This window comes from Squalius cephalus (assembly GCF_949319135.1).
Source record: "Squalius cephalus genome assembly, chromosome: 7".
In the NCBI taxonomy this organism is placed as follows: domain Eukaryota; kingdom Metazoa; phylum Chordata; class Actinopteri; order Cypriniformes; family Leuciscidae; genus Squalius; species Squalius cephalus.
The window spans coordinates 21,739,838-21,766,564 of NC_137128.1; the positions used below are offsets into that span (position 1 = coordinate 21,739,838).

Below are 26,727 nucleotides of genomic sequence, written 5' to 3' on the forward strand. Positions count from 1 at the left end.
ACCCGTGTCTTGGCTCTTTCATCTCACCCGTGTTCATTTTAGTTTCAAAAGCGCAAACTGACAAGCGCTGTCTTGGGTTTTCTTTTTTCTCATCTGACACACCCAATAGATTTGTGCGCTCCCTCGGGTAGATGTGAGTCAACCTTTCTCGCCCACCTCATCGACGGAGCGGGATCTCAAGTTTTTGCTCTATTCACATCTAATTCCCCGCAACAACTGCCAGAACTCTGAAGCTAATGGATCTCGCTGTGAGACAGTGTATGTATTAGGTTTCATGACAAAAGTTATAAAAGCTTTCAAATTTTCCTGATCCAAGAATGATTTACAGAGTAATAAAACTGTTAACTGTTTCCATTAGTTGGCCGATTAGCTTAGCAAACAGAAGTAGGCCTAATGAAAGCAAGCAAACAACGAAGTCAAGACGTAAGCAAGCGCTACTCTGTTTATGCTTGGTTTTTAATGATGAATACAGACTACTGTCACCTGCTGGTATAGACAGTTATTTCCTCTCATGGAGGTGCTGACTTCATGTGTTACTGTAGTTGGCCGTTGGCTGTAGTCTTTTCAATGTGTTCAAGTGTTTTATCACCACTAGTTCTTTGATGTCGGTTTGAAGTGTCCACTAGCCTGTAGCACCAGTCATGACTATTATATTTTTGTCAGTATTTAAGGCCCCAATATACTCACAGCAATGTTCTTTTTTGTTTTTCGCTTAGGGGTAAAAAAGTTTGAATTGCGTGAACAGCAGTATACTATTTCCCTTTACTAGCATATAGGCCTAATTTCAATAAGTTGCTAGAACTTTAAGTATGCCGTTTCTTGTGCAGAAGTGGAATTTCATCACATCTGCCTCTTATGTGGCCATTGATTGCCGTTTTTGTTGTCAGTTTGAGGGAAAGGACCACAAAAGTCTTCCAGCTATTGACCTCTGCTTTGGTCTTAATGAGTTGATCTCGTTCATTTGTATTAATTTGTGTCCTCGCTCAAAATCTTAACAACTCCTTTGTTGTAGTTGCCATGGTAACAGTCATGAGTAGTGCTGTAATTGGAGGAGATGATGCGCATACTGAAATGCTGTGATGGACAGATGATCCAAGGACATGATTCCTTTGCTTACACACACACACAGACACACTTTCTCTCTTGTATTTGGTTCAATCAAGAGGATATTTTTGTAGCAAGACTAAGAGAGAAAGTGAATGTGAGATTTGTACTAACAATGAAGACTTTTAAAGAGATAGTCCATCCAAAAATGTATTCTGTGGTCACCATTTGCTCACCCTCATGTCGATCCAAACCTGTTTGACTTATTTTCTTCTGTGGAACACAAAATATTTTGAATATTTTGATTTGGTTACCATTGACTTCCAATGTATGGAAAAAATATATATAATTATTTATATTTCTCAAATTATCTTCTATTATGTCCCACAGAGGAAAGAAAGTTACAGAAGTTTGGAGAGTGAGTCAATGATGAATTTTCATTTTTAGCTGAAATATCCCTTAAAAGGGATTGTGAGGGGTTCGAATGCCGGTCGCCATGTTGCCCCTCCATCTTGAAACTACATTAGCCAAAGAGGGACATACCTGTAAATTCAAGCTTCGCCTTTCGCGCTTTACACTCAGTGACACAGAGACGAATGCGAGGGGGAGATTACTCGCGACTGCCGGCAGATTTGAAAGATTGCTGATGGAGGATCACGCCTATTTTTGAGGACATGTAGCAGAGTCGCCAAGGAAGCGAAAGAGAGAATTAAAACGTCAACGCGACAGGCAAATCAGCAAGACCAAAGTCAATATTGGAGTAACTTTTCCCAGATGGAAAGAGCTCATGAGGAGCAAAGATTTTAAAACGGACGCCGAAGTTGCCTGCTTTCTTCTCGACAGGTAATTCAGCCTATTTGTGTAAATTCGAAGTTTCATAGTTGCTTGTCTAACCATAGCATGGTTGTGCATAACTCCAAAACGACCTCTAGAATAACTTGCGTTACTTTTCCTCACGTCAATGGTGAAAAAGTATTGTTTACCTTGTAACATAAATCTGTGCTGCGACGGATCACAGGTGATAGTTTTAAAGGCGCAATTGGATGAAGTCGAACTGGAAGTCATGTTAATCTTGGAATAATACGGCCACCGTAGGAGTTAAAACGCCCTCGAAATTGAAAGGAACAGAAACTAATATTCACTGGCTAGTCATATACAATTTCACCGCTAGATGGGAGAAAATATCACACAGTGTAGCTTTAAAAACAATCTATGTTAAAACAATTGCTGATACAAATTACGCAATAACTATACAGTAAAATCAACTAAATAGTAGCGGATCTACAGATTAATCTTTACAAATGAGATGTTTTCTTTTGATTTCTATAGATATGCTTTTTTTAGCACGTTTTAAAAATAACTGGTAACCACAGGACTTTATCACTTCAGTTTCATCTTCTGTCAGCACCGGTGGCCACACAACTTAGAAGTCTCCATCAGGGACGTTTTAAATACCTCTTCTGGGTCTACAGAGCCTCTGTCTTGTCTTGTCTCTGTGCTGTCAATGTGAGAGGGACTCTTGAGACCGAAACAGATAGGGATTGGTACCGTATGTCTCACTGTTTCATTCCCAGAGGACAGTGGCAGTAGACAGCAGAGTTCTGATGTGTGAGATTCAATGGCAACCACAGATAAAAGTTACTTCACATCATAGTCTGTCTTAGAGAGTTAGGCCTACTTTCTGCTGTGTCTGTTTGTTGGTTAAAAGCATTTTCTCTCCATTTCCATTTTCCTCTGCCTTCCTTTTAGATGCAACCAAAAGAGAAGCAAATGATTGTTGGCAGTCCAACATGGTCAATTAAAATCGTACTACTTCCACAGAACAAGTACATTGTTAAAACAGAAATGTACCTGGCTAACCAGAGTTTATATCCACTGTCCTTGTTCATTAGCTTCCTGGACAGAATTTTCCCATCTGTATTGGATTCACACTTAACAACATAACACAGCGGCATTCATTCAAATCCCATCTCAAGCATGGCGGATGTCATTAAAAATTGTGTGTTTTTAGGATTGCCGAAGTTAACGTTTACTAATTAAGTAAAAAAAATATTTTTGAAAGAAGCTTTTATTCAGCAAAGACACATTAAATTGATCAGGTGTGACAGTAACAATATTTTGAACTTTCTATTAATCAAAGAAATGTTTCCACAAAATATATTAAAGTCCGCGTGAACCGGAAGTTGCAAACGACTTTTCTCCAGTGTTGTGACGTATTTCCCAGTGAAAAGGAATATTGAACAGAGGGCAGGGTTTTACTCTAGCGCTCCTCCTCTCCATCTCTGCTCATAGCAGACTAACGGTTTGAGGGGAGTGGTTAAGCGTTTCCCAACTCAAGCCGTCAAACCTACATCATCAGAGAAGGAACGCCATTCCAGACCGGAAGTAACTTTTCAGACTTTGATTAAAGATTACGACGGTGAACCATTTTTTTCTGTGTATTAACTTGCACGGATTAATTTTTCACCACAAGACTAGTAATATGCGCTAACAAAGTAAATAGGGTCAATTTTGATTTCAGTTGGACTTTAAACTGTTTTCAACATTGATATTAAAATAATTTTTAATGAGCAAATCATCATATTAGAATGATTTCTGTAGGATAAAATGACACTGAAGACTGGAGTAATGATGCTGAAAATTCAGTGTTGCATCACATGAATACATTTTAATTTTAAAAGATATTCAAATATAAAATATTTTTTTTAATTAATAATATTCCACAGTATTACTGTTTTTACTGTATTTTTGATCAAATAAATGCAGCCTTAGTGACTTTATTCAAAAGCATAAAAAAATCAAGGTAGTGAAAAAGCACATGATATAACATGTCTTTATAATATCATAATTAATTGTGACGGGAAAAATGGCGCATGGTCTAAAAGGACTGTCCCTATTCTCTTAATGAGTAATGGGTGTGTTTTGGGCGTAACGTGCAATAAACCAATCAGAGTGTCATCTCCCATTCCCTTTAAAAGGCTCGCGCCATTGCGGATTTGCTATTTACATGGCGGAATTTGCAAGCGGAAAGGCTTAACGCTTCTCTAGCGAGGAAACGAGCTTGACTAACGTGACCTGCCAGAACTCGCTACGCTTAATTTATTTTAATTTGAATGTAGTCTGGGTATCTGCAAGGGTCAGATGAGCTTGTTCCAAAATACTATCGATTTTGTTTGAATGCCAATAATCTGTCAACAACGTATGATATAGAAACCATTTTCTCCTTCCTTCCACATTCTGATAAGCCCTTTTATTTAGCTAACCTTAATTTACACCACAGTTTAAAATGTAATCAGTAATATTTTTTGCATTTCAAGCACCTTTAAAATAAATGTTGAGAAATTTTGTAAAGTGTAAATAGTGTGAATGTGGCCCAGTAGGTTCTGAAATAAATGCTTTTATTGGACTCGATAGAGAAGGAGGGCAAATGACTTTGTGCGCTGTCATGCAGAAACGTGGTTCATTGCACAGAGGGCTTGTGGTCCATCACTTGGAATGGATTTACTTTTACTCTGCCATGGCCTTTTCAAACTTCACTTGATTCAGTGGGTTGACAGAATACTGATCACTGCGCTTTGGAACAACATGCATGTTTGGATGTGAATGAGAAAGAGACTTAGGGGCTGTTTGCACGACACCATTTTCAACTAAAAACGTAAAACTGTTTTATGCGTACCGTATGAAGATCAAACTAAACAGAGCATAACTGTGCCAGCAACTAATTTGACAAAATGTAAAAAGTTACGAATTGCCATTGTGTGTGTTGTCTAATCTGTTTTTATTGATACTTCCCATGTAAGGTGTAAGTAATTCAGGCTCTTCTGTAAGTTCCTGTTTGATTAAAATTTTGTTGTGGTCCAGCTCATGACACACAAAAAAAACAGCTTTTTCTGTTGCAGTCTCAGCTCTCTCTTTTTGTGAAATAACTCACTATCCGATCTCACAGTTATGGAACTATCAAGCTATTACTTTTGCACTTTCCTCTATTTGGGTGGGAGAACTGTATTTATTCAACCTTAACAAAGTAGCAACGTGAAAACTGTGCGGTCCTCTGCACTCGCTGTCTCTGATGTTTTCTGATGTGTGTGTGGTGTAAGCCATCCAGCCACTAACAACCTGTGTGTACGCTGCAAATGCAAATGGCAAACATTCCAGAGAAGCTTCATGTCATAGTCTCATTATAGTCACTCTGCAGTACCTTTTGAACACTAACTTTTGAAAATGTAATATGCTGGGGCTAAAATTTAAGAACATATTGTCTATAAAATGTTATAGCAGGCTTTCAAAAATATGTTCTAGTCAAACTCATGCACTTAAACTATAGCTTGATTATTTACAAAATGGCTGACATGATGGAAAATAAAGAACTAAAGTTAACAATTGCTCTTCAAGGAATTGACAGTTAACTTGTATGAAGAGACATCATCTTGAATAAAATTTTGCTATATTTTAAACCATCATTCAAAATTTGGATATCATAATATCTGTATAGGATGGATGGACTGCCTCTTGTTTTCGTGCGTGTTTTGCACATAAACAGATCACCCATTGCTTTGTCACATCACATTCAAACTTGAAATGACTTGAAAGCATGATCTGTGAGGTTTTTTTAGTGAGCAATCAGGTGAAAATAAAGATAAATCTCTGTGTCTGTGTGACCACTGTTTACAAAGCTTTGATGACTTATGTGCCAAAAAAAGCAATGATTATGCAAATTAGTCCCCGTCTCCCCTCTATCACGCTCGGACTACCTGATCCAATCGCTCAACTGTAGTAAACGCTGCACAATGGCAAGAGGAAATACTGGATTAAGTCAGCCATATATGATTGAACCAGAAACTGATTCAGAAAAAGAGGAATAGCGAATGATACAGGCTCGTCGATATATATCAGAATGGTAATGTGTCTTTCTCTACAACGTCGGACACAAGAATAATTGGTATGATTAGCCTTTGGCTTGACTACGTTATCAAACAGATACTAATGTGTTGCTAATGTTACACAAACCATGTGTCAGACAGCTGCCTTCAATAAATCAGCATCCTTAGAAACACTTTGAACATCATAGAGTCAGTGGAGAAAGTCATATAGTTCATCATAACATTCATAAAACATCATATACATAATTCACCTGTTACATTGCTATATGTACTAGATTTTTGCTCTGTGCCTTCTTAATGGTGTTCTTGTGCTCACTGTGGAAACGCCCGCCCCGCACGTTCACGTGATTGTGACGTCAGAAACACCAGCGATTTTAAACCACGTTTTTGAGACTGTCTCTGGTTCTCTGTAGTTTTAAGGAGAAATACTCCAGAAATGGTGTTGACTGATGAATTTGACTGAAACAATGAGGACTTTGCTTCTTAATTTCAGAAGGTCACTGTGACAGAACACTAAAATGATTTTACAAATTGAGAATGTAATATTTTTTGCAATATTTTATGACATATTTAATGGGGACATGAAAATTCACTTATTCCCTATATCATTTTACTGTTTAAGGTTATGACTTATAAACCAGAATAAAACATCTAGGTGGTTTTATCTTTTGTTAAATTCAGTCTATACTCAAGAGTCTGCTGTGATATGGGAAGAAATAAAGGGTGTGTGTCTGTGCTAAAGCAGTCAATGACCTACTTTAGAGCATGCTGCTTTTTAAACATTAATCATTTCTAACAAACACCATCCTATTATGTTGGAGAGCTCTACTACATACCCCCCCCCCCCCCCCCCCCCCCATTTCTTTCTGCTGGGCCAAATCACAATAGTAGGCCTATTTCTACTCATGAAATTGAATGTGTGTGAATATTTATTAGTTTCCTGCTGAAATGACCAGCTGCATGTTTTGTGTTTTGGATCCTGTCTCTAGCACTGACTGTTGGCGTGCTTGTGTGTTCACCAGGATGTTTAACTAGCTTAACCAACATGAGTAAACTTGATTAGGAGGTTGACCACCTTCACCTTTTTGCTGATGAGCATTAGTTTATGACTGCCATGGTTTTAATTCCTTGAAGTTGGAATGTTTTTGTGTTTGTTTACTCCCTGGTAGAAAAGATATTGTATCTAAATGGGACCTTCCTGATTAAATAAAGAGTAATATTAATTTTCATCAGGGTTAATATTGTTTTGTATTAATAAGTCGAGTAAACATTTAGACGTAGTCATTAATTGTGGTATTTTCATTGCTAATTGTTACTTTCAGAGCCACAGCACAAGTGTCTCTTTTGGCACAATATGTGATAGTATTTACATTTTTATGGATACTGTGCCATATGTATCAAACCCACATGGGACATTTAACAAAAGTCATTTGCAGCCTTTGTATGGTGAAAATTAATCATCATTGAAGCATAAATGTAATTGGTTTAAACTGGTCCATAAAGTATAGTATATAGAGGTATAGTTTTAGAAGCTTGTACATAGACGTCAACACTCAAGAATGGTGACAATCAACAAATGTAAAAAGATGAGCTCTTAAAGGGATAGTTACCCCAAAAATGAAAATGTTGTCATAATTTATTCACCCTCAAGTTGTTCCAAACCTGAATGAGTTTCTTTGTTCTGGTGAACACAAAAGAAGATATTTTAAAGAATGCTTGTAACCAGACAGTTGATGCATTTTATTTTCCTACAATGGAAGTCAGTGGCTGCCGTCAGCTGTCTGGTTACCAGCATTCTTCAAATCTTCTTTTGTGTCTAACTTGAGACTGAGAGTAAGTAAATGATGACAGACATTTTTGGGTGAACTATCCCTTTAACATCACAACAAATAAATACAGTAGGAATAATGACAAAGCAACTCCAAAAGTTTGAAAAAGGTCAACAAACAGCCAAACAATAGTTATTTATTTATGCTATACTGCATGCGGTGAACTCACAAACCCTTACCATTTCATATTGTTCAATTTGAAATTCTTTGTTCAGACTATAGTTGGGACAACATTTGGGGAATTCTCTAATATGGGGGTTTTAGTAGTTTCAAGTAATTCACATTTCGAAATATTTTTGAATGAAACGTTGCTGTGAACTGGAATTATGTAGTTTAGCCAAAATCAGCCAATAATCAAAATGGTTACCAATATAATATCCATAATTCCACCATGAGTATCATCAACACTAACTGCAGAACCCAATAACTGTACTCATATAATTTAGTCACTTCTCTTTTAAAAGGAAGTGAAAATGTCTTTAATTATGAAAAAAGTGAGATTAATCATGATTAAAATTTGACAACCATTATTATAATTTAGTCTAAGTAGAAGGGAGTTCATTATTTATCATCTTGCCATTGATTGTTTGGAGGCGTTAGTGTGAATGGGAGGAGAATAGAGTGAATCTGTTAATGCAGCTAATCGCTTCTCTCTAAATGAGTGCAGACAGTGTGAGTGATCTTTATGGGACACATTTATGACTCCATTAATGAACATGATGTAGTAACTCTCTTGTAATTGTGCAAAATGCTGCTTTTTTTGTGTTTTGTTCTCAGTACTGAAACAGGAATTAAAATGGAGAGCATTTCCAACTGTGTCAACTAAGAGATGGCAGTCTAACTCATAGCTTGATTCGATTTTTTTCATTTTTTCCATTTTCCTTCTCCGAACGTTTTCTCATGAGGAGACAACAAAAGTAATAACCATAGTACCTCAGATGCTCAGTGATATGGCACTCCAATGCCCTTCTGTTTATTGCTTTTCCCCACTCAGGGACAGATTAAATCCGATGTTCTTCGACGAAACGCTTGCCTATGTCGAGCCTAAAGGTAATCTTTAGAGGTTAACGCTAAAAGCAAGTTCTTTCCAGACTTGCTGCGAGCGAGTTTTAGCAGTCGTTTCCATAAAAACGCAGAAAAACACAACTCGCATTTCAGTCTTTTGCGAGTTCAGCATCACAGTTTGAGATTGTGTGGAGCCAGCACACCTCCACAACTCTAATCAAAAATTCCTTTTGATATTTCCTTCTCACATCTGCTGTGACCGGCTCCGTTTTCTCAGTCAAAATGCATCAGCGTCTGTTTTAGATTGCAGTTTAAAAAGCGATTAGAGGACGATGTCAGTGTTTCAAAACACAATGGTGTGTGTTAATGAATGTGTGAATGAAAATTAATGGTTGGGGTTTGGATCTGTAACTATGTGAACCAATGCAGGGAAGTAATGGCACTTATATTGTGCTGTAAAAGTTTTTCAATTTGACTTGGAAAGCGCTCAAACTCCTCAAAACCCCTCAGGTTTCTGTTCAACAAAAACTTTACCTAATATCAGGTTGGATCCGGTGCTTCTCAAGCTGAATCTCAATGAAGCATGTTATTTTTTCCTGTTCTTTTGTAAGCAGAACAGCATCTACTTCATTATACAAAGCCGAACCGATCACTTTGAGGAATATGTATTTGCCTGTGTGGCCAGATTGTTGGTTGTCTATGAGTTTTCTGTCCAATCAGTCAGTTTATTCATGAGTCACGTACGTTTCTCTTCAAATATTCATTGTTATTCTTTGGCAGAGTTCTCAGAACATAAGGCACTGCTTAAATAACATCAAACTCCACCTTCTAGAGGCCGCAGGCTCATTGTCCGAGATGTGACGGTTCACTGGTTCTAACTGCACCTCCACACACAGAAGAATAAAATCTGACCAGAGATGATAGTTCTACTACATGCTCGATTCAAGCTCCCTCACATTTAAATCAGGATTGCACACTCTGCCGCTCTGAAATGTATTAGTTTGCTTTCTGAGCCGAAAAATAGAGAATCATACAAACAGAAAGATAAAAATTGAGTTTGAAGGCTGTGAGGGATGAGGCGTGTGGGCATGTGATTCTGGGGGTGTTTCTCCACTGTTATATAAGAGCTCATCGCTTTAATGTGCCATTCAGGAAGCAACTTCATGATGATGATGGTAGTGATAGGCACGTAACAAATTTCCTCCGTTTTCAGAAGAGGAAAACTGTAAGTCTTTTTGCTGCAGGGCTCACTGCGTGAAGAGTTACGCTTCATTGAGAGGCCGTAGATTAGACTGAGACACAAAAGGAGGTGACAACGTTTTGCTCTTGGAAGGAAGTGCCTGATAAGTTACATGAAGTGGCTCAAGTTTAATAAGGAACCAAGCTGTAATTTTACTCTAAGGGCGTCTTTACACCAGAATTGAAGTGAGAATGCATTTAAAATCCAATTTAATGCCTGGATTTGAATTGTAGTAGCAAAGAGGATACATGTATGTATCCTAAACTATCACTATCCCAAAATGCTCTAATTTACTCCAAGGCTTAATTAAAAATATAGGTTTAGTTAGTGTTAATTAATTAGTTAATTGCGAATTTAAGTTGTAATTCTATAATTTTCTCTTCTTGTTAAGAGTCCAATTCAACATCTGTTGCATCAATTCCGTTCAAATTCTCAACCACAGAGCCACTTAAGCTTTGTTGATGTCATGACAGAGTATGTGTTTCATGTATTAAAATTGTTTTTATTTACAACTTCATATTTTCATGTTTCTATATTCAAAATAAAATTTTACAACATATTTCTGCTTGCATAATTTCTCTGTAACTGTATTTAAGACAACTCTGTGCAGTAAATGCATATTTTTTGGTGGTATATATACATATTTCAGATGCTGCTTTTGTAATATAAGACGGGATATGGGAAAGAATTATAGAAATGCTAAAGAAGAAAAGCAAGTTGTCACCAGTGCAGCAGGATGTGTCAGTCCCTGAGAGGGAGGAAGAGAGTTATAGCCTACGGTAGGCTATGTATTTCATTGTGATCTGTAAAATGTCTTTTGACTCATAGGAAATGCAGCATAAATGGCATTTTAGCTGCATGCTCAAAATTTGCGTGTGAAACAGGATCCTTTTGTGAACCTTTTTCACTTGGTTTAAATGCCACGTCTGTCAAAACAGCCACTAATGATAGATGCTTTGTGTTAATGTGCTCTTCTTATTTTGTTCTTGTATTTGATCATTTAGGCTTTTTTTTTTAAACCGACTAGATTTCAAAGCTCATGTTATTTGTGTGAAAAATAACGTTCTGCCTCATTCATTCCACAAATTTTATATTTTAAAGGGATACTCCACCTTTTTTCATATTAAACTATGTTATTCCCTTAACTAAGACGAGTTGATACATACCTCTCTCGTCTCAGTGCGTGCACTCAATCGCTCTGGCGCGCGGCGACACTTTGATAGCACTTAGCTTAGCCCAGTTCATTCATTAGGGTCCAAACAGAGATGAAGCTAGAAGCGACCAAACACTTCCACGTTTTCCCTATTTAAATACAGTTACACGAGTAGTTACACGACCAAGTATGGTGACACAAAATAAAACATGGCGCTTTTCTAAGCGGGTAAAAAGGATAACTATAATGTATGGCGGAATAGCACTTGGGAGCACTTCGACTCGGCGCAGTAAAAAGTCACGTTGGTTCTAATGACAGAAGTGAGAGGGAGAGGAGGAGAGGATTTTTAAGTGCTCCCGAGTCCCAAGTGCTATTCCGCCATACATTATAGTTATCCTTTTTACCCGCTTAGAAAAGCGCCACGTTTTATTTCGTGTCACCATACTTGGTCGTGTAACTACTCGTGTAACTGTATTTAAATAGGGAAAACGTGGAGGTGTTTGGTCGCTTCTACTCGTGTAACTGTATTTAAATATGGAAAACGTGGAGGTGTTTGGTCGCTTCTAACTTCATCTCTGTTTGGATCCTAATGAATGAACTGGGCTAAGCTAAGTGCTATCAAAGTGTCGCCGCGCGCCAGAGCGATTGAGTGCACGCACTGAGACGAGAGAGGTATGTATCAACTCGTCTTATTTAAGGGAATAACATAGTTTAATATGAAAAAACGGTGGAGTATCCCTTTACGATTATGGATTTGCAGAGGTTTTGTCAGGGAAGTTCGTATTTACGAGTTGAAAAGTTTTGTTGTAATGTATATATTACTAAATACAATACATATAAATATTGCAGTATTTCGCTATGTTTCTCACTGACATGCCAACTCGTAAAGATCAGGGCTTAAAGAAAATCCTGAGCTTCCCACTCATATTTACAACTTTGTGGTGGCATTCATGTGCGTTCAACTCTAAATACGATGTTCCAAATGGCACATTTCATTTACACTTACGGTCTTGTGGACTTGCAATGGCGTTGCATGCACGTGTTATTGTAAAGTCCACGAGACCCAGGGTGTCTCATTTGTCATATTAAGTTTCAGAAGGATGCTCACTAGCTTTCCCTTTGCAGTCGAGCCCACACTTGTGCATGCTCCGCAGTAGACATCTACTCAACAGTCAAACCGCCGTTACGTCACAAAGGTGTGGACTTGTAGGAAGACCGCAAGTGTTTAGAGTGTTTAGCCATTTGGGAAAGGACATATGTTTAGACTGTACTTAATAGAAGGTGGAAAACAGTAGGGACGCATTCATGTACGGGCTTCTATTTTTAAAAATAATTATTTATTTTATATATATGGGAGTTTGCAGCAGTGGCAACAGCATTCTATAACCAAACTTACACCCTTACATTTTCAGAACTAACGCATTTTTGGGGAAGGCCTGCTGTGTGAACGGAACCGAAATTGTTTTCTGTAATATCATACAATGCGAGAGAGCCACTTTTTGCTGAATGCTGGTTCCATAACTTAAATAGGCATGGATTTAATCTGCGTGTCATTTGAAGGTTTTAGATTCAGTCACTTTCCTGTCAGTTTTGTGTTATGCGCGACTCAAATGCTCCGCTCTCACTCAGGTATTAAAGCCTTGACTTTTGTCGTTTTAAATGTGATAAGAATTTACAGTTTTTTTATATTGCCATATTTGATATTACTTTAGACATTGCCAATGTGGTTACAGTTGCTAGATCCCGTTGCACATTCATAGACCTTATTCACAGCAGCACTATCTTTGATTTTTAACAGGAATGAAAGCAAGGCTGTGAGTGATAAACACAACCTATCTCTTCAGTGGGTTTAACTGTTATTTAATGGATTGTTCTGCTGACAAAACACTGCAAAAAGTGATCTTGGAGCTTTATACAGCTTTTTACAGCGGATACCATGGAAAACACGATAAGTCTATCCCTCACAGCCTCGCTTTAATACCTGTCATGGCTCTGCCCTGAATAAGGAATAAAGGTCTTTACAAACAGTACAGTATATGAGATGCTATTGTAAGTTGCTGTGTGAATAGGATATATCGACACTCAAATTCTAAAAATCATTCTCAGAACTAGCCTTGGTAAAATAATAATATTAATAATAAAACTATCTATCGAGAGTGACATTCTCCAAAAAGTTGGATTTTACTGATGTTGTCAAGGACTTTTCAGCTAGAAAAACAAGGAAAAATGTTTCTATTTGTTTGAATTTATTCATACATGAGCACAAATTGAAAGATCTATGTATTGACTAATGGACTAGTGACATTTTTATTCGGGGTATAGGCCCCCTACTGTAAAGCTGTAGCCCAGGGGCCTCTGGTAATCTAAAGGCACCCCTGGAGCCAAGTAGCATGTCCGAATTCATAGTATTCATAAAACAGTAGGTGAAAAGTACTTAAATGATCTACAACATTGGACAAGATTCTGTTGTGCGAATTCACTGGTCACTTTACTATCCCATGAGACCAATGAATGGAAGTGAAGTGATGCAACTGACGCCGTAGGTCACACGTGGCGAATGTAATGCGTACGAATACGCACATTCATACTATATTGACAATTTTTTTAACAGTCGCAAAGCAAGTTTCAAACTAAATGTAGTACTTACCCGGATGCAGTGTGTGTTGTAAGAAATAGTCTGACAAACCAGCAGTTAGCTAAGGGCTAATCAGTCTTACTTTTCGGATTCAAATTAGATGTATGTAACTGACAAAAATAACGACCAACGAAAAAAATTAAATGACTAACTAGCAAGACTAGTCTAAACAGTTTATGCAATCAGCCACTGAACATCACTGGAAGACAATGCTATGGTTTTATATGCAGAAGCTGGTACAAGACATTATTAGGGCTTTCCATTTAATGTTAATTTAGTGCAATTAATAATAATAATAGCATTTTATATTCTAAATGTATTTATTTTATATTAATTTTATATAAATCATTTATTAAAAATGTATATAGATGGCATGTTATTTTTTTTTACATATATTATTGTTTTGGTGAAATGCATGGATCACATTCTCAGGTGTTTGAATGAGCCTATGAGGTATATCTACTTCTCCAGTGTAACGGGGAGGCTGTAGATATAATTTGATACGACTTTGAGTTACGGCTTTGGGATTTACTTCCATTGTTGCCAGATTTCTCATTCATTAGCGAACAGGATCATCTGTCAGTCCAGCTGCTCGGGTACCTGACTAGCACTTCTCCTGCTGACCACCGTTATCCTCTGATCTGACCAATCAGAGTTTTAATCCTGTCTGAGGGAGGCCGCATGCGTGTGGAGCTGCGCTCTGGACCAGAGAGCTCAATCCGGATCAGGCAAAGCTCCAACTAACCCCCGACTCCACGGGTCTGACCCAGGACGTCTGGATGTGAGCTCTGTCACCCAGTGGGAGTTGCATCACGCGGATCTGAGATCAGTTTTGTGAATAGTAAAGATGATTTTAAGAATTTGGAAAGGGTTAGCTGGTCCCAGCCCACTATCTTTACTGCCTTCTCCTATCATGTACCTGCCAAGCTGAACAGCCACTCACTCGGCTGCAACGCCATTCATGCACACTGGAGCTGTGTTATATGTAACTGTTTCTGACAAGCTATGATAATGGTAATATATGTTGTGCTGCAGGGCATCCAATTTAAGAAGCTTGTCTAATGGGTTCGTTTCTTATAAATTCCTGAAATTTAAGGAGAATCTTTGGGAAGACCCTATGTTAGATCTGTACGATTAATCGGTAAAAGATCGCAATCTCGATTTAAACACTCACACGATCTTATTCCTAAATGACAATGATTCGCCTTTGACAAGTGCGATCACAGCGATTCAAATTTGCATTGGCGCTGCCACTGAGCCATTGTTGAGAAAGAGCAGTTGTTATGTATAGGCTAGGTATGATACAGCTTCACAAACAGTCTTTCAGGGCTGCCAAGCCTTATGCACGAAGCACACATTCTGTCAATTTTACTTCAAAATTCAAACAAGAAATGCAGTTTTGGTGCTCTAATGTGTCGCGACAGAACGCTGTAGTGCACTGAACCGATCATCTCTTCCTCTTAACTACTAGTTACAGCACCAAATAAACATGAATGAACATCAGAAGGTATATTAAAAGAGACAGTACAACTTTCTGAAATGAATCCTGTCTCATGTAATCGCTCAATCAGTGTTACAAATGCGGAAAGACGTCAATAAAACATCACATTTACCTTTTTCTCTTTCTTTCTTTATTTTATAAGGACAACACACATTAATCAACATTTCTGTAAATGTGCCAGTGTTAGCCAGCTGGATAATTTTCAATTGCAGTCCTTTGGCAAGATGTTTTTGAAACCTTGCTAGAAAAATAACTCTAGTGAGGAGCATTATATTTTTTACTCTTATATCATAAAAAGGTTATTATTATTGTTATAATGCTATTATAATAAAAAAAACAGCTTTTGCGATCAAAATCAGTTAAATCACCTTTTGAAAGTAACTTGACATTTCAAATAAAGATTGTATCAATTACATTGTTGCGACAAGTGACTATTAAAAACATGTATTTGTCATTGAATCATTCATTCAAGAGATTTGTTCAAAAACACTGATTTATCCAGTAATGAAACAAGTGGTCTGAGTGACTCATTGAATCATTCATTCAAAACGATTTTATTTTAATCGATTTATTCAGATTAATTAAATATCTTTTTAAATAGACTGCAGCAATTAACAATTTGTCAGAACCTCTAGAAAATTGCATGTTATTTTGGCTAGTCGTCTGTTCAGACTTAGAAAAAAACATTTAAAAAAAAACACTTTCAGAAATAATGAAAACCCAGCACAGGCACAGCTCTTTTATATTAATGAGGAGGCTCATTCATTTTTAATTTTTTAAAGAATAGTTGACCCCAAAAACCTGTCATCATTGACTCACCCTCTTCCAGAATATCCAACTTACTTTCTACTGTGGAATACAAAATAAGATATTTAGCAAAAAGTACGTGCTGCTCTCTTTTTCATACAATGTGGGTGGATGGGGACCAGAACAAAAAAGTACCAAAAGAGCATCATAAAACTAGTCCATACTTGTGATATATTCCAAGTCTTATGAAGCCAAACAAATACATTTTAATTATTTACTAAACATTTTGCCTGATAGCTGTGGTCACCTGTCACTTTCATTGTATGTAAAGAGCAGCTTGAACATGCTATGAAAGTATCCTGTTTTGTTCCTCAGATGAAAAAAAAAAAAACAAAAAAAAAAACATGTTCTTAAATAGTACGGAAGCCAGTTTCTGCCTCAGAGTATGAGATCAAATGAGATTGTAAAATACTGATAAAAAGAGAAATAAAGTTACAATTACAGTAAAAAGTCATATTGTGAAACATAAAGTCACAATTAAAAAAAATAAAGTAACAATTATAAAATATAAATTCACAATTACATTAAAAAATGTTGGGTTCAGTATGATTTATTTATTCATTTATTTATTTATTTATTGAAGAAGAATTTTGAGTTGCTCAAACTCAAAGAACATTTCAGTGAACTGTTCTTTAAAAAGAAAAAAAAAAAAATTTCCACTAGAAGTTCCAGTATTTTTAAGAGTCGAGGCTGTATTTATTTCTTCTATCTTCTATGCATCCGAGTCAGTAAATGGTAACAGAATTAAAACTTTTCTGTGATTTATCCCTGTAATAACTGCCACCCAGTGATCCCAATTTAAGCCTCAATTCCTTTGGTATTAAAGCTGAGGTAAATATCAACTGTCTAACTTCATCTAAATTGTTGCAGATCCATGCAGTGGCACACATTAAGCTAATGTAATTAAGCCTCCCGGATGAATTAAACGTCTGTTTCCATGGAGCCGCCGAGCAGTGTTAAGATACAGAGAAGGACATCCATCAGTTACACTGGTTCCTTATGCAAATGCTCATATAATTCTTGTGTCTAATGTTTTGCACACAACGATTCCTACAACCTATTTGATAGCAAGATTTTTTTTTACTTCAAGAATTGTTTTTGTTTCTCACTTAGCTGTTCTATTGAGTTGGCTGTGATCATTTTGGGTTTCCTTTTCTAAATGGCCCCTGTGGCTTCCTTCAGTGCTACATCAGACCCAGAGTTCTGGTGAGCATATCAATATCCAGGCCAGAGTTTCACCTGTAGAGGACATCAGTCGAGCACACCTGTACAACAGAAGTAAACTCTGTCCGCCTTCAGGGTTTTCCCTCTAGGTTGCTGTGGGATTGGGATGAGCCTGTCCACAGTAATCAATCCTGTCTCTGAGCACGTATCCAAGGTACACAGAGACACTGGGCCTGTTTAACAGGATAAGAGGAAGTGGGGGATGGAGGGGTGTAGTGTTTACAAATCTCACCCTGAATCCTTCATATCCCTAGCAAATGAGGACAGTCTTTCTTACTTGCTTCCTTCTGTGTATGGAGCTTTTTTTTTTTGCATCTTTTTGGGCCTTTGACATTGTCATGTCTTATTGACGACAATTAATTTTTTTAAACAAACACAAATCTCAGAAAAAAGATCCGCACATGAAAATTGGCCAAAAAGCTCATAAGATTTTATTGTCCAGGCCACAAATAAAGTGCAAGGTGCGCAAAACGTTTTCGGGTTCAGCCCTTCATCAGCGTCATGTGTTTCCAAGCATACACCGGCGGTAATGTCCGGAATCTGACTATATCCCATAGAAAATGGGTGCATGCTTGGAAACACGTGGCACTGGTGAAGGGTTGAACCCGAAAACATTTTGCGCACTTTGCACTTTTTTGTACTTTTACAATTTATTTGTGGCCTCTGGACAATAAAATCAAATGGGCTTTTTGGCCAATTTTCGTGTGCGGATCTTTTTTCTGATTTTTTCATTCATCTGTTTGGGACTAGTGTTTGACGCTACACATTTCCATCCCCCTTAAAACACACACACACACACACACACACACACACACAATGGAAAAACATTTGTATGATGACACAAAAATATCTTTTTTAGCATTCTGATTCATTGAATATGCTGCAAAAGACGTTAGTGAAACAGTTAAAGATGTCCATCTATAGTGCGTTTACATAGAATAATAATTGAAAAGCTGTGCAATGTGTTCTTTAGCAAATCTCAAAATGAATATTATTTTTTCATACTGTGACTTATAATGTTATGATGCCTGAATTGTAGGATTAAAAATAATTGGATTTTAGTTTTTAGTGTTTTATTTTTAATTTATTTTAGTCTTATATATAGAAATCTTAATATTGGCCAGTTATCTTTTTTTTAACATAATTATCAGTTTTTTGGTAAATTTTAACATGCATACTTCATGATAACACCAATGTTACCATGAATTGGAGTTACTCATTGCTAAAATGTTTTGTCTGTGGTCATACATGGATGAAAATGAATGAGCAGGTCACTGGAGATATGCATTCATTTTAATCTTCCTTGGTGATTTTCTATAGATTTTTCAGCCATTAGCTTCATTCACAGGCACAGCCGCAGATAACAAACCAGGAGACAAAGTTTGCCTGGTTAGCATAAGCCCCAGCTCAGGTTTTTGTCTCAAAACAACCTGAGAGCAGAACTGAGCACCCATGAGATGGCAAAACTTAAATTGCCTACTTCCAGAGGCAACAGCTGAAGCATTGAGATAACTAATGGATGGCTTTCTCCAGGTGTTATAGACCTCCTTAGGCTAGACTCTGCAACCGCACTGTCAGTGTGAATGGTCCTTAAGGAGGAGTTGAGCAGTGATGATAGGTAGTAATGGTGAGAACAGCTCTGTGCTAATGAACAGAAACAGAGAAACAGCCTGATATACTTCCAATGACACATGTGCGACAGGAGTTCTGTATGTATCTTTCCCAATACGGTCATTATATGAATTTATTTACTTTGTGAAATAAAACATGATCTTCAAAAGTTGTCCATCTCACCAGAGATGCATCAACCCTACTGTAGAGACACCATAGTGCAGCTTGTTCTAAGAATAAAGATGTTATGAGTGCTTGTCATTTGCAGTGCCGACGGTAATGAGTAGCTCTCGTTCTCGGAGCGCCTACGGAAGGCCCACTCCACCAAACAGAGAGATAAAAGAACCCATCCATGCACCTCTGAAGCCCCGCTAAACTCAGGATTTCCTGGGCTTTCATTAATGTTCTGGCTCTGGGCCAAATCCACTGTATGCTTACCACAGTAGAGCGAGCCTGATGTATTTTGAGCCATGCTAAGAAGTACTCCTAAGTTGAGAAAGAATGGGCAAAAGTCAAGTAAGAGGAGGAGGCAATGTCTTCATCTAGATAGGACTGGCTGTTCCCGTGATAAATTCCGCCTCTTTTCATGCGCATTCCGTATTTGAGAATTGGTCCGAATGAATAAAGGGTGTTAGTTAATGGGAAGACTAGTTAAGAAGTAGGCTAAGTTAAAAAAAAAACTCACTTGCACTGCTGTATGTCGTCAAACTTGAAATGACTTCACAAGATCTGTGAAGGTTTTTGTTACTTCATTAGGTTTTAATAGGCTAAATAGAACATTAATCACATTGTTAGTGTTACAAAATAGAATTATGGGTGTTTTGATAGTTTGATTTTTTTTTAAAAGTTAAAATTAAATGTAACTGGAACATGCATTTACATTGGATTAAAAAAGTCATCTTAATTTATTCCTGTGTTGTCAAAGCTGAATTCTCAGCATCATTACTCCAGTCTTCAGTGTCACATGATCCCTCAGAAATCACTCTAATATGATGATTTGTCTTAACTGTCACTTTTGATAGGCTACATTTAATGTATCCTTGTTTAATAAAAGCATTAATGTCTTTCAAAAGAAAATCTTTCCGACCTCGAACTTTTAAAGTGTAGTATGTATATAATATAACATAGTTATAATGTAAGTGTTGTTGTAATATTTATTTCAGTGGTGCAATTGCATTATATTATCTTGGATTCTTATACCCAACAAAAAGTCTCAATATTTTCATACTGGCTATGTTTTGTTTTCGTTTTCACTGTGTTCTGTTACTGTTTTGCCTGCCTGTTAGTTAGTTTCTTTCTACACACCTGTTTCCGTTCACCTTGATTACGTTCCCCATGTATTTAAGCCCTGAGTTTCATTCTGTTCCTTCATGTCAGACGGTATCCTCAATGTTAAAGTGGTTAAGTTACGTTCTTCTCCTGCGATCACCTGAGTATTCTGTTTTTTGGATCTATTAAAGACAGTTTTCGTTTGATCCCTCATCTTCATGCGCTTTACTTCAACCATACGTGACAGAACTCTTCTTGTCAAACAAGTCAATTTCAGTTCATGTTCTACTAGACAACAAAAACAGCTATTGATAAATTAGCCAGATGGGTTGTGTGATATATGGCGTAGGACTATTTTTGTTTGATTAATTTGTGCATTATTGTCTTTAATATCATTGTGTGGGCATCTGTTCCCTTTATTTATTCATTTGCTGTGTTTTGTGCGTCACCTCTGCACTAACTGTTGTTAATAAATAAATAAGTCTGATAATTTGCAGTTTAGCCTTGTTCGATGATCATAATGGCTTTAAATACCCATTTTATCCCCAGAAATCTCTGAAATTTTTCAATATTAAAATTGATTTTGACCTTATTGGATCAAAAAGAAAATGTCACGCATCTCTGTATTGCTTTGCATTACTGACAGTTAAAGCTGTGTTTGATAGTCACAGTAGGCTATATGTAGTTCTGTGTCCTCAAGTTTCTTGAGGGTGTGTTAATGTGCACTGCATTGTGTTGTGCATGTTTTCTGTGTTTGATATTGACTTTCTTGTATGTGGCGGGGTCTCTAATGGGCCGTATTGATTGAATACCTCTGAAGCAATGAGTGTGGAGGAAGGTGAATGCACAACAGCTAGCTTTGTTTGTTTTAATCAGTGTGTAGTGCTGAAGGCCCTATGCCAGAGCAGAATTAAATCATAAGCCACATCTCCAGCGACTTTTAACTTTCTTAACTCTAATTACTCTTGAATTGCAGCCCTCCTCCACTCTGAGAGTCGGGTAGTTGAGTGGAATTTATAAGGAGGTGGGCTGCCATCTTTCATTCACAGCTACACTGGATAGCCACTGCAGTTTTTGTTTTGTATTCAAATGTCAGGTGGTCATGCTGTGGATAATTGAGGTCCCTGCTCTTGTGGCAGGTCGAAAATAAAAAGTAGATTAAATAAAAGATCCACAATGTTTACATGTGGTAAAGGTTTGAGATTAGGGTGACCACCCGACACGACCCGTCCCGTTTTGCGTTGTACCGCACAGCATTTTCACCCCTTGTCCCGCACGTCGCATATTGAGAAAATGTCCCGCATTTTCATCAGTCTATCGGTTTTTAATTAGCATATTAAGAAAACGTGCATGCGCTCTTTTGCCTTTTTAAGAAAGCATTTTATTTATTCTTTTTGCGGCGTAGTTTTTAGTTCCACTTTACAATATATATATATACTTTATATAGCTAAAAGGTTCATCAGTTAACATTAGTTAATGTATTAACTAACATGAACTAACAATGAGCAATACATTTGTTACTGTATTTGCTAATCTTTGTTAATGTTAGTTGATAAAAATACAGCAATGTTTATGTTAGCTCACAGTGCATTAACTAATGTTAACAAATACAACCTTTGATTTTAATAATGTATTAGTAAATGTTGATATTAATATTAACTAAGATATTATTATTAACGAATGTTAACTAATGAACCTTATTGTAAAGTTTTACCTACATATAATCTCATATATAGTCTCATAATAGGCCTTTCGCAAGTCATAATGTTTAAGCCATAAATGTTCAAGAATAAAGATAATTATGGGAAAATAATTATTGTGGTAATATTTTGAGTCACATTTACAAAAATAATATTAATAGTATTAATAGAATTCAGATCCATTTCTTGCAATGACGAAGCTGATGCCTTGGCAACCTATAATCACACATTCATTTTAAACATATTTTAACTAAAATATTTATATTTTATTCATGCAATTTCTTTTTTTCTTATAATGTTATGACTTTTATATATCAATATATTTGTTGATTATTTTATGTATGTCATTGTTTTATTTGTTAAGATAATTATAATACAATACATTTTTTATTTGAACAGTGTTCATCTGTATATATAAATGTACCTTTAATACAAAGAACACTCTAATTTATAGTGAAGTATTGGAAAATTTTACAAAAATAAATCTGCCAGAAAATACCATGAAAAGGCCACTTAGTAATTTGAAACTGTTAACATACTAAAACAAATCACTAATTTATATAAAACCATGCCCACAAACCTATTTTCTCTCACACAACTTACTTGAAAGTGTATGTAATATTTCAAGATGGTATACAAATCAAACTGTGTCCTGAATGGAACGTAATTCTGCCTTACAAATATATTTCATATTGCTATATTAAACGGAACATCACCATGTTATACTTGCCCGCTATGGCCAAAGTCCGCAGTGATTGCATGTGTCTGAAGCCTCCCTCTGCTCACTGTAGCGTTACAGGTGGCTGATGGGAGAAAAGGCCCATTGTGCAGAGCTGATGGAATGCTCAGTCACTCCGCTAAATGTGCCACGGCCATCTCCATCGATTTAGTGTCACTTCTCAGATGACAGACCAATTCAGACAAGGTGTAGAGCATGGCGGTAGTAATATGATTTGGACTGCAGAAAAACAATTCAGGAAATACCAGGAGGGATGTGCAGTTCACATGGTTCTGAGCAATGGAAGATGAAAAGTTGATAGTGATGCCTTAGTGATTCGTTTAGTCTCATGAGATTGGTTTATTGTTGTTGTTATTTTGCCTAAAATGAAATGTACAGCAAACCCAATGATTCATATACAGGACTGTATGTACAGGGTAGGCCATTTATATGGATACACCGTAATAACATGGGAATGGTTGGTGATATTAAAGTCCTGTTTGTGGCACATTAGTATATGTGAGGGGGCAAACTCCTCAAGATGGGTGGTGACCATGGTGGCCATTTAGAAGTCGGCCATCTTGGATACAACTTTTGTTTTTTCAATAGGAAGAGGGCCATGTGACACATCAAACTAATTGGTAATGTCACAAGAAAAACAATGGTGTGCTTGGTTTCAACGTAACTTTATTCGTTCATGAGTTACTTATTTACAAGTTTCTGACCACTTATAAAATGTGTTCAATGTGCTGCCCATTGTGTTGGATTGTCAATGCAACCCTGTTCTCCCACTCTTCACACACTGATAGCAACACCGCAGGAGAAATGCCAGCACAGGCATCCAGTATCCGTAGTTTCAGGTGCTGCACATCTCGTATCTTCACACCATAGACAATTGCCTTCAGATGACCCCAAAGATAAAAGTCTAAGGGGGTCAGATCGGGAGACCTTGGGGGCCATTCAACTGGCCCACGACGACCAATCCACTTTCCAGGAAACTGTTCATCTAGGAATGCTCGGACCTGGCACTCATAATGTGGTGGTGCACCATCTTGCTGGAAAAACTCAGGGAACGACTCAGGGAAAAACTCCTAGATGAACAGTTTTTTTTGTATATGTGAGGAGTTTGCCCCCTCACATATACTAATGTGCCACAAACAGGACTTTAATATCACCAACCATTACCATGTTATTACGGTGTATCCATATAATTGGCCCACCCTGTATATTTAATGAAAATTGAAAATTAGCATATTGTTTCCTCAAACAAATTCACAGGAGATCAATTTCAGCCACTCATCACTCAAATCAAATGCTGAAGCAGTCACTTTAACAAAGCATTTTGTAGTCATCGAACAGCCATCGAGAAGTAATCCAAACACAGTGTCTTGCATTGGCAAGAGTTTAGAGATTCCTCACTGACAGACAGTCTGGCAGGTGGAACGGCAGGGGATAAAACTAGAATACATAAGCAAGCTTTAGGATTTCCATCCTGTATCTTCTTTCCTTCTTAAAATATCTGCCATTTTTACTTGAATCTTCCCAGCTGTCAGTCATCCGCTCTTTGACAGCAGCCGTCTTTAACAGTAGCAAGCAAAAGAAGTCACTCTCAGTGACAAAGATTGGGAAATCCCAACCATTTTAATGAGAATGTTTCCACAAACTGTATCCTGTTAGCTCTTTACCCATCTGTAACAGGTTTGATTGTTAAAAATGTATTGATGATATACATCAGTGATCTCAATATGGGTAACGGAACCACTTTTTGGTTGTGATAAGTAATAAGTGGGATAACATACAGTCAGTCGATCACAAATCAAGCCCCTTTAGGGTGATACGAGACTCTCTGTACCTCATATTTGTCTATGATTTTCCCTGCTAAACCTCATATCTCTTATACCTAATTAACGTTAGATGTTTCCTTTTTATTTCCATAGGTGAACCTCGCAAGTTTGACCCAACATTTAGAGGGCCAGTTTACAACAGGTAAATCAACCTTCATGTCCTTTCATTGTTGCAGATTTACACTTGATTTGAACCACTGATCACAGTCATCATTATTTATGACCATGTCCTCATCATTCAAAAGCAATTTTAACTATTCAGAATGCGAAGTGACATCCAAACCATCATGGGGATCGCCTTCTGACCTTTGACCTCTACTCACAAGAGTAATAAATTCAAAACAGCCGATGAATGTGGTGATGCACCAAGCACATGTGGAGTATTTATTTGCTGTTTCTGTTGAGTGGAAAGGAGTGAAATATATATAATATCGCAAATAAATATTGGCAGTGATTCTTTCTGGAGTAAATAGAAACATTACTGTACGTTTGTCCTTTGATTTTAATAAAAATGCAACAAAGGGTTAACTGCACTGACATTTCTGTTCACTTTATTACACCGCTTGCAATTCTCTTCTCACAGAAATATTCACTGTTGTCATGGAGATGCTCTTCTTACAGTGCATTCCTTTTTATTGCATTCATTTGATCTCATATTGCTAAATATTTATTGTAAGAGTGTATCATGTGGATTATCAACTGAACAAATCCAGTACACCACAGCTATAGAAGCTTTATAGTCTTTTAGCTGGTCTGTAAATCAGTGGGCTTGATAAAACGGTGTCTAGGGCTTAGTTTATTAATATATTAATGTATCTGTGGCTAAAAGCCATATGCTGTCGGAAAACAGCACGATTCAATGGCATTTACTCAGTAAAGTAAGAGTGAGTGGAATCTGAGGAGCTGTGAAACAATCAAAAGCGGTCAGGCGGGCGGCAAACGGAGGCCCAGTAACCCATATAGAGTGATGATTTATCATTAAATAAAGAATGAGGAGACCGTTCACTTCACTAACTGTTTCTGTCTGAGGAGTGGAAGGCAGCGAGTGCGGCTAGTGAAAGTGTGGCCGAGGGAGAAAGAAACAGTATTACCTCTTTTCATATGGGAAGATCACAGTCAGACCATGTTCAAAGCACAGTGTAATTTCAATGTGATATCATTAGTATTCGTCAGGATCCTTGCGTAAAGAGTTGTTCTGATTGTGTACGGTTGGATAGAGAAAAAAAAAGACAATATCAGCATAATGATAGTCCCTATAATGTAAATGTTATGTAAATTGTGGATTAAATGTTCTTTTATTTATGAAATAATGTATTTATTAAAATTATATGTATTAATTAATTTAGTAATATTATTTTTTATAAAAGTATTTGTATTATTAAATGTTATGAATATTTATTTATATATTTTTTATGATTTTAGATTTTACTTAAATATTACTTAAAGCTACACTGTGTAGGATTTTCTCCCATCTGGCGGTGAAATTGTTTATGACTACCAACTGAATATTACTTTCTAGCCCCTCCCATTCCGAGGGCGTTTTAACTCCTACGGTGGCCGTATTATTTCAAATCTGCCGGCAGTCGCGAGTAATCTCCCCCTCGCATTCGTCATGGTGCCAATGAGTGTAAAAAAATGCGAAGGGCGAAGCTTGAATTTCCAGGTTTGTCCCTCTTTGGCTAATGTATTTTCATGATGGAGGTGCATCATGGCTGCCGCCATTCGAGCGACTCGCTCGTATGTATTCTAAATGGCAGATTCTACGCTTACGTAAGCGAAGTAATTACACATTAATGAGCACATATCATTTTGAAAGAACAAAGTGTTTTTTGCTAAGAATCAACTTAAAAAATTACACAGTGTAGCTTTAATATTTTGTATGTTTATCAAGCCCTGCAAATTCAGGTTTCATTATCCTTGTGGAGATCAGGACCAGAGGATTCATACATTGGTCCTGTCTGACTATCCAAACATACAATGAATTTATATGCTCTAGAAAACAGATCACCCTGGTCATTTTGCTGATTCGTGGGCTGATGCTGAGAGGACATTATCGAGGCATCTTTTGTTAAAGGTTCCTGGCATGATTGGCTTCAATGAGCCCATTAGCACTCTGATGTGAATACTTGGATGAGATGATTACACATTTGATGCAAAGCAATTACACAGAGAGAGAGAGTCAAAGCACAAGGCATTACCCTCTGTCTATTGCTTTTCTGCATTCTGAGTCTTTAAGAGGAGAAATTGGGGATGAATAATTCCCTGGC

At 37.1% G+C, this 26,727-nt stretch overlaps 1 protein-coding gene across 1 annotated transcript in view; it reads left to right on the plus strand.

Annotated features, from left to right (window-relative positions):
* The window catches only part of slc44a5a (solute carrier family 44 member 5a), an 83,895-nt gene that overhangs the window by 18,871 nt on the left and 38,297 nt on the right, over nt 1–26,727 (plus strand). Inside the window, exon 2 of the mRNA XM_079875603.1 lies at nt 24,554–24,602. Within this exon, the coding sequence (XP_079731729.1) occupies nt 24,554–24,602 (49 nt within the window). The remainder of the gene's footprint in view (nt 1–24,553; nt 24,603–26,727) is intronic.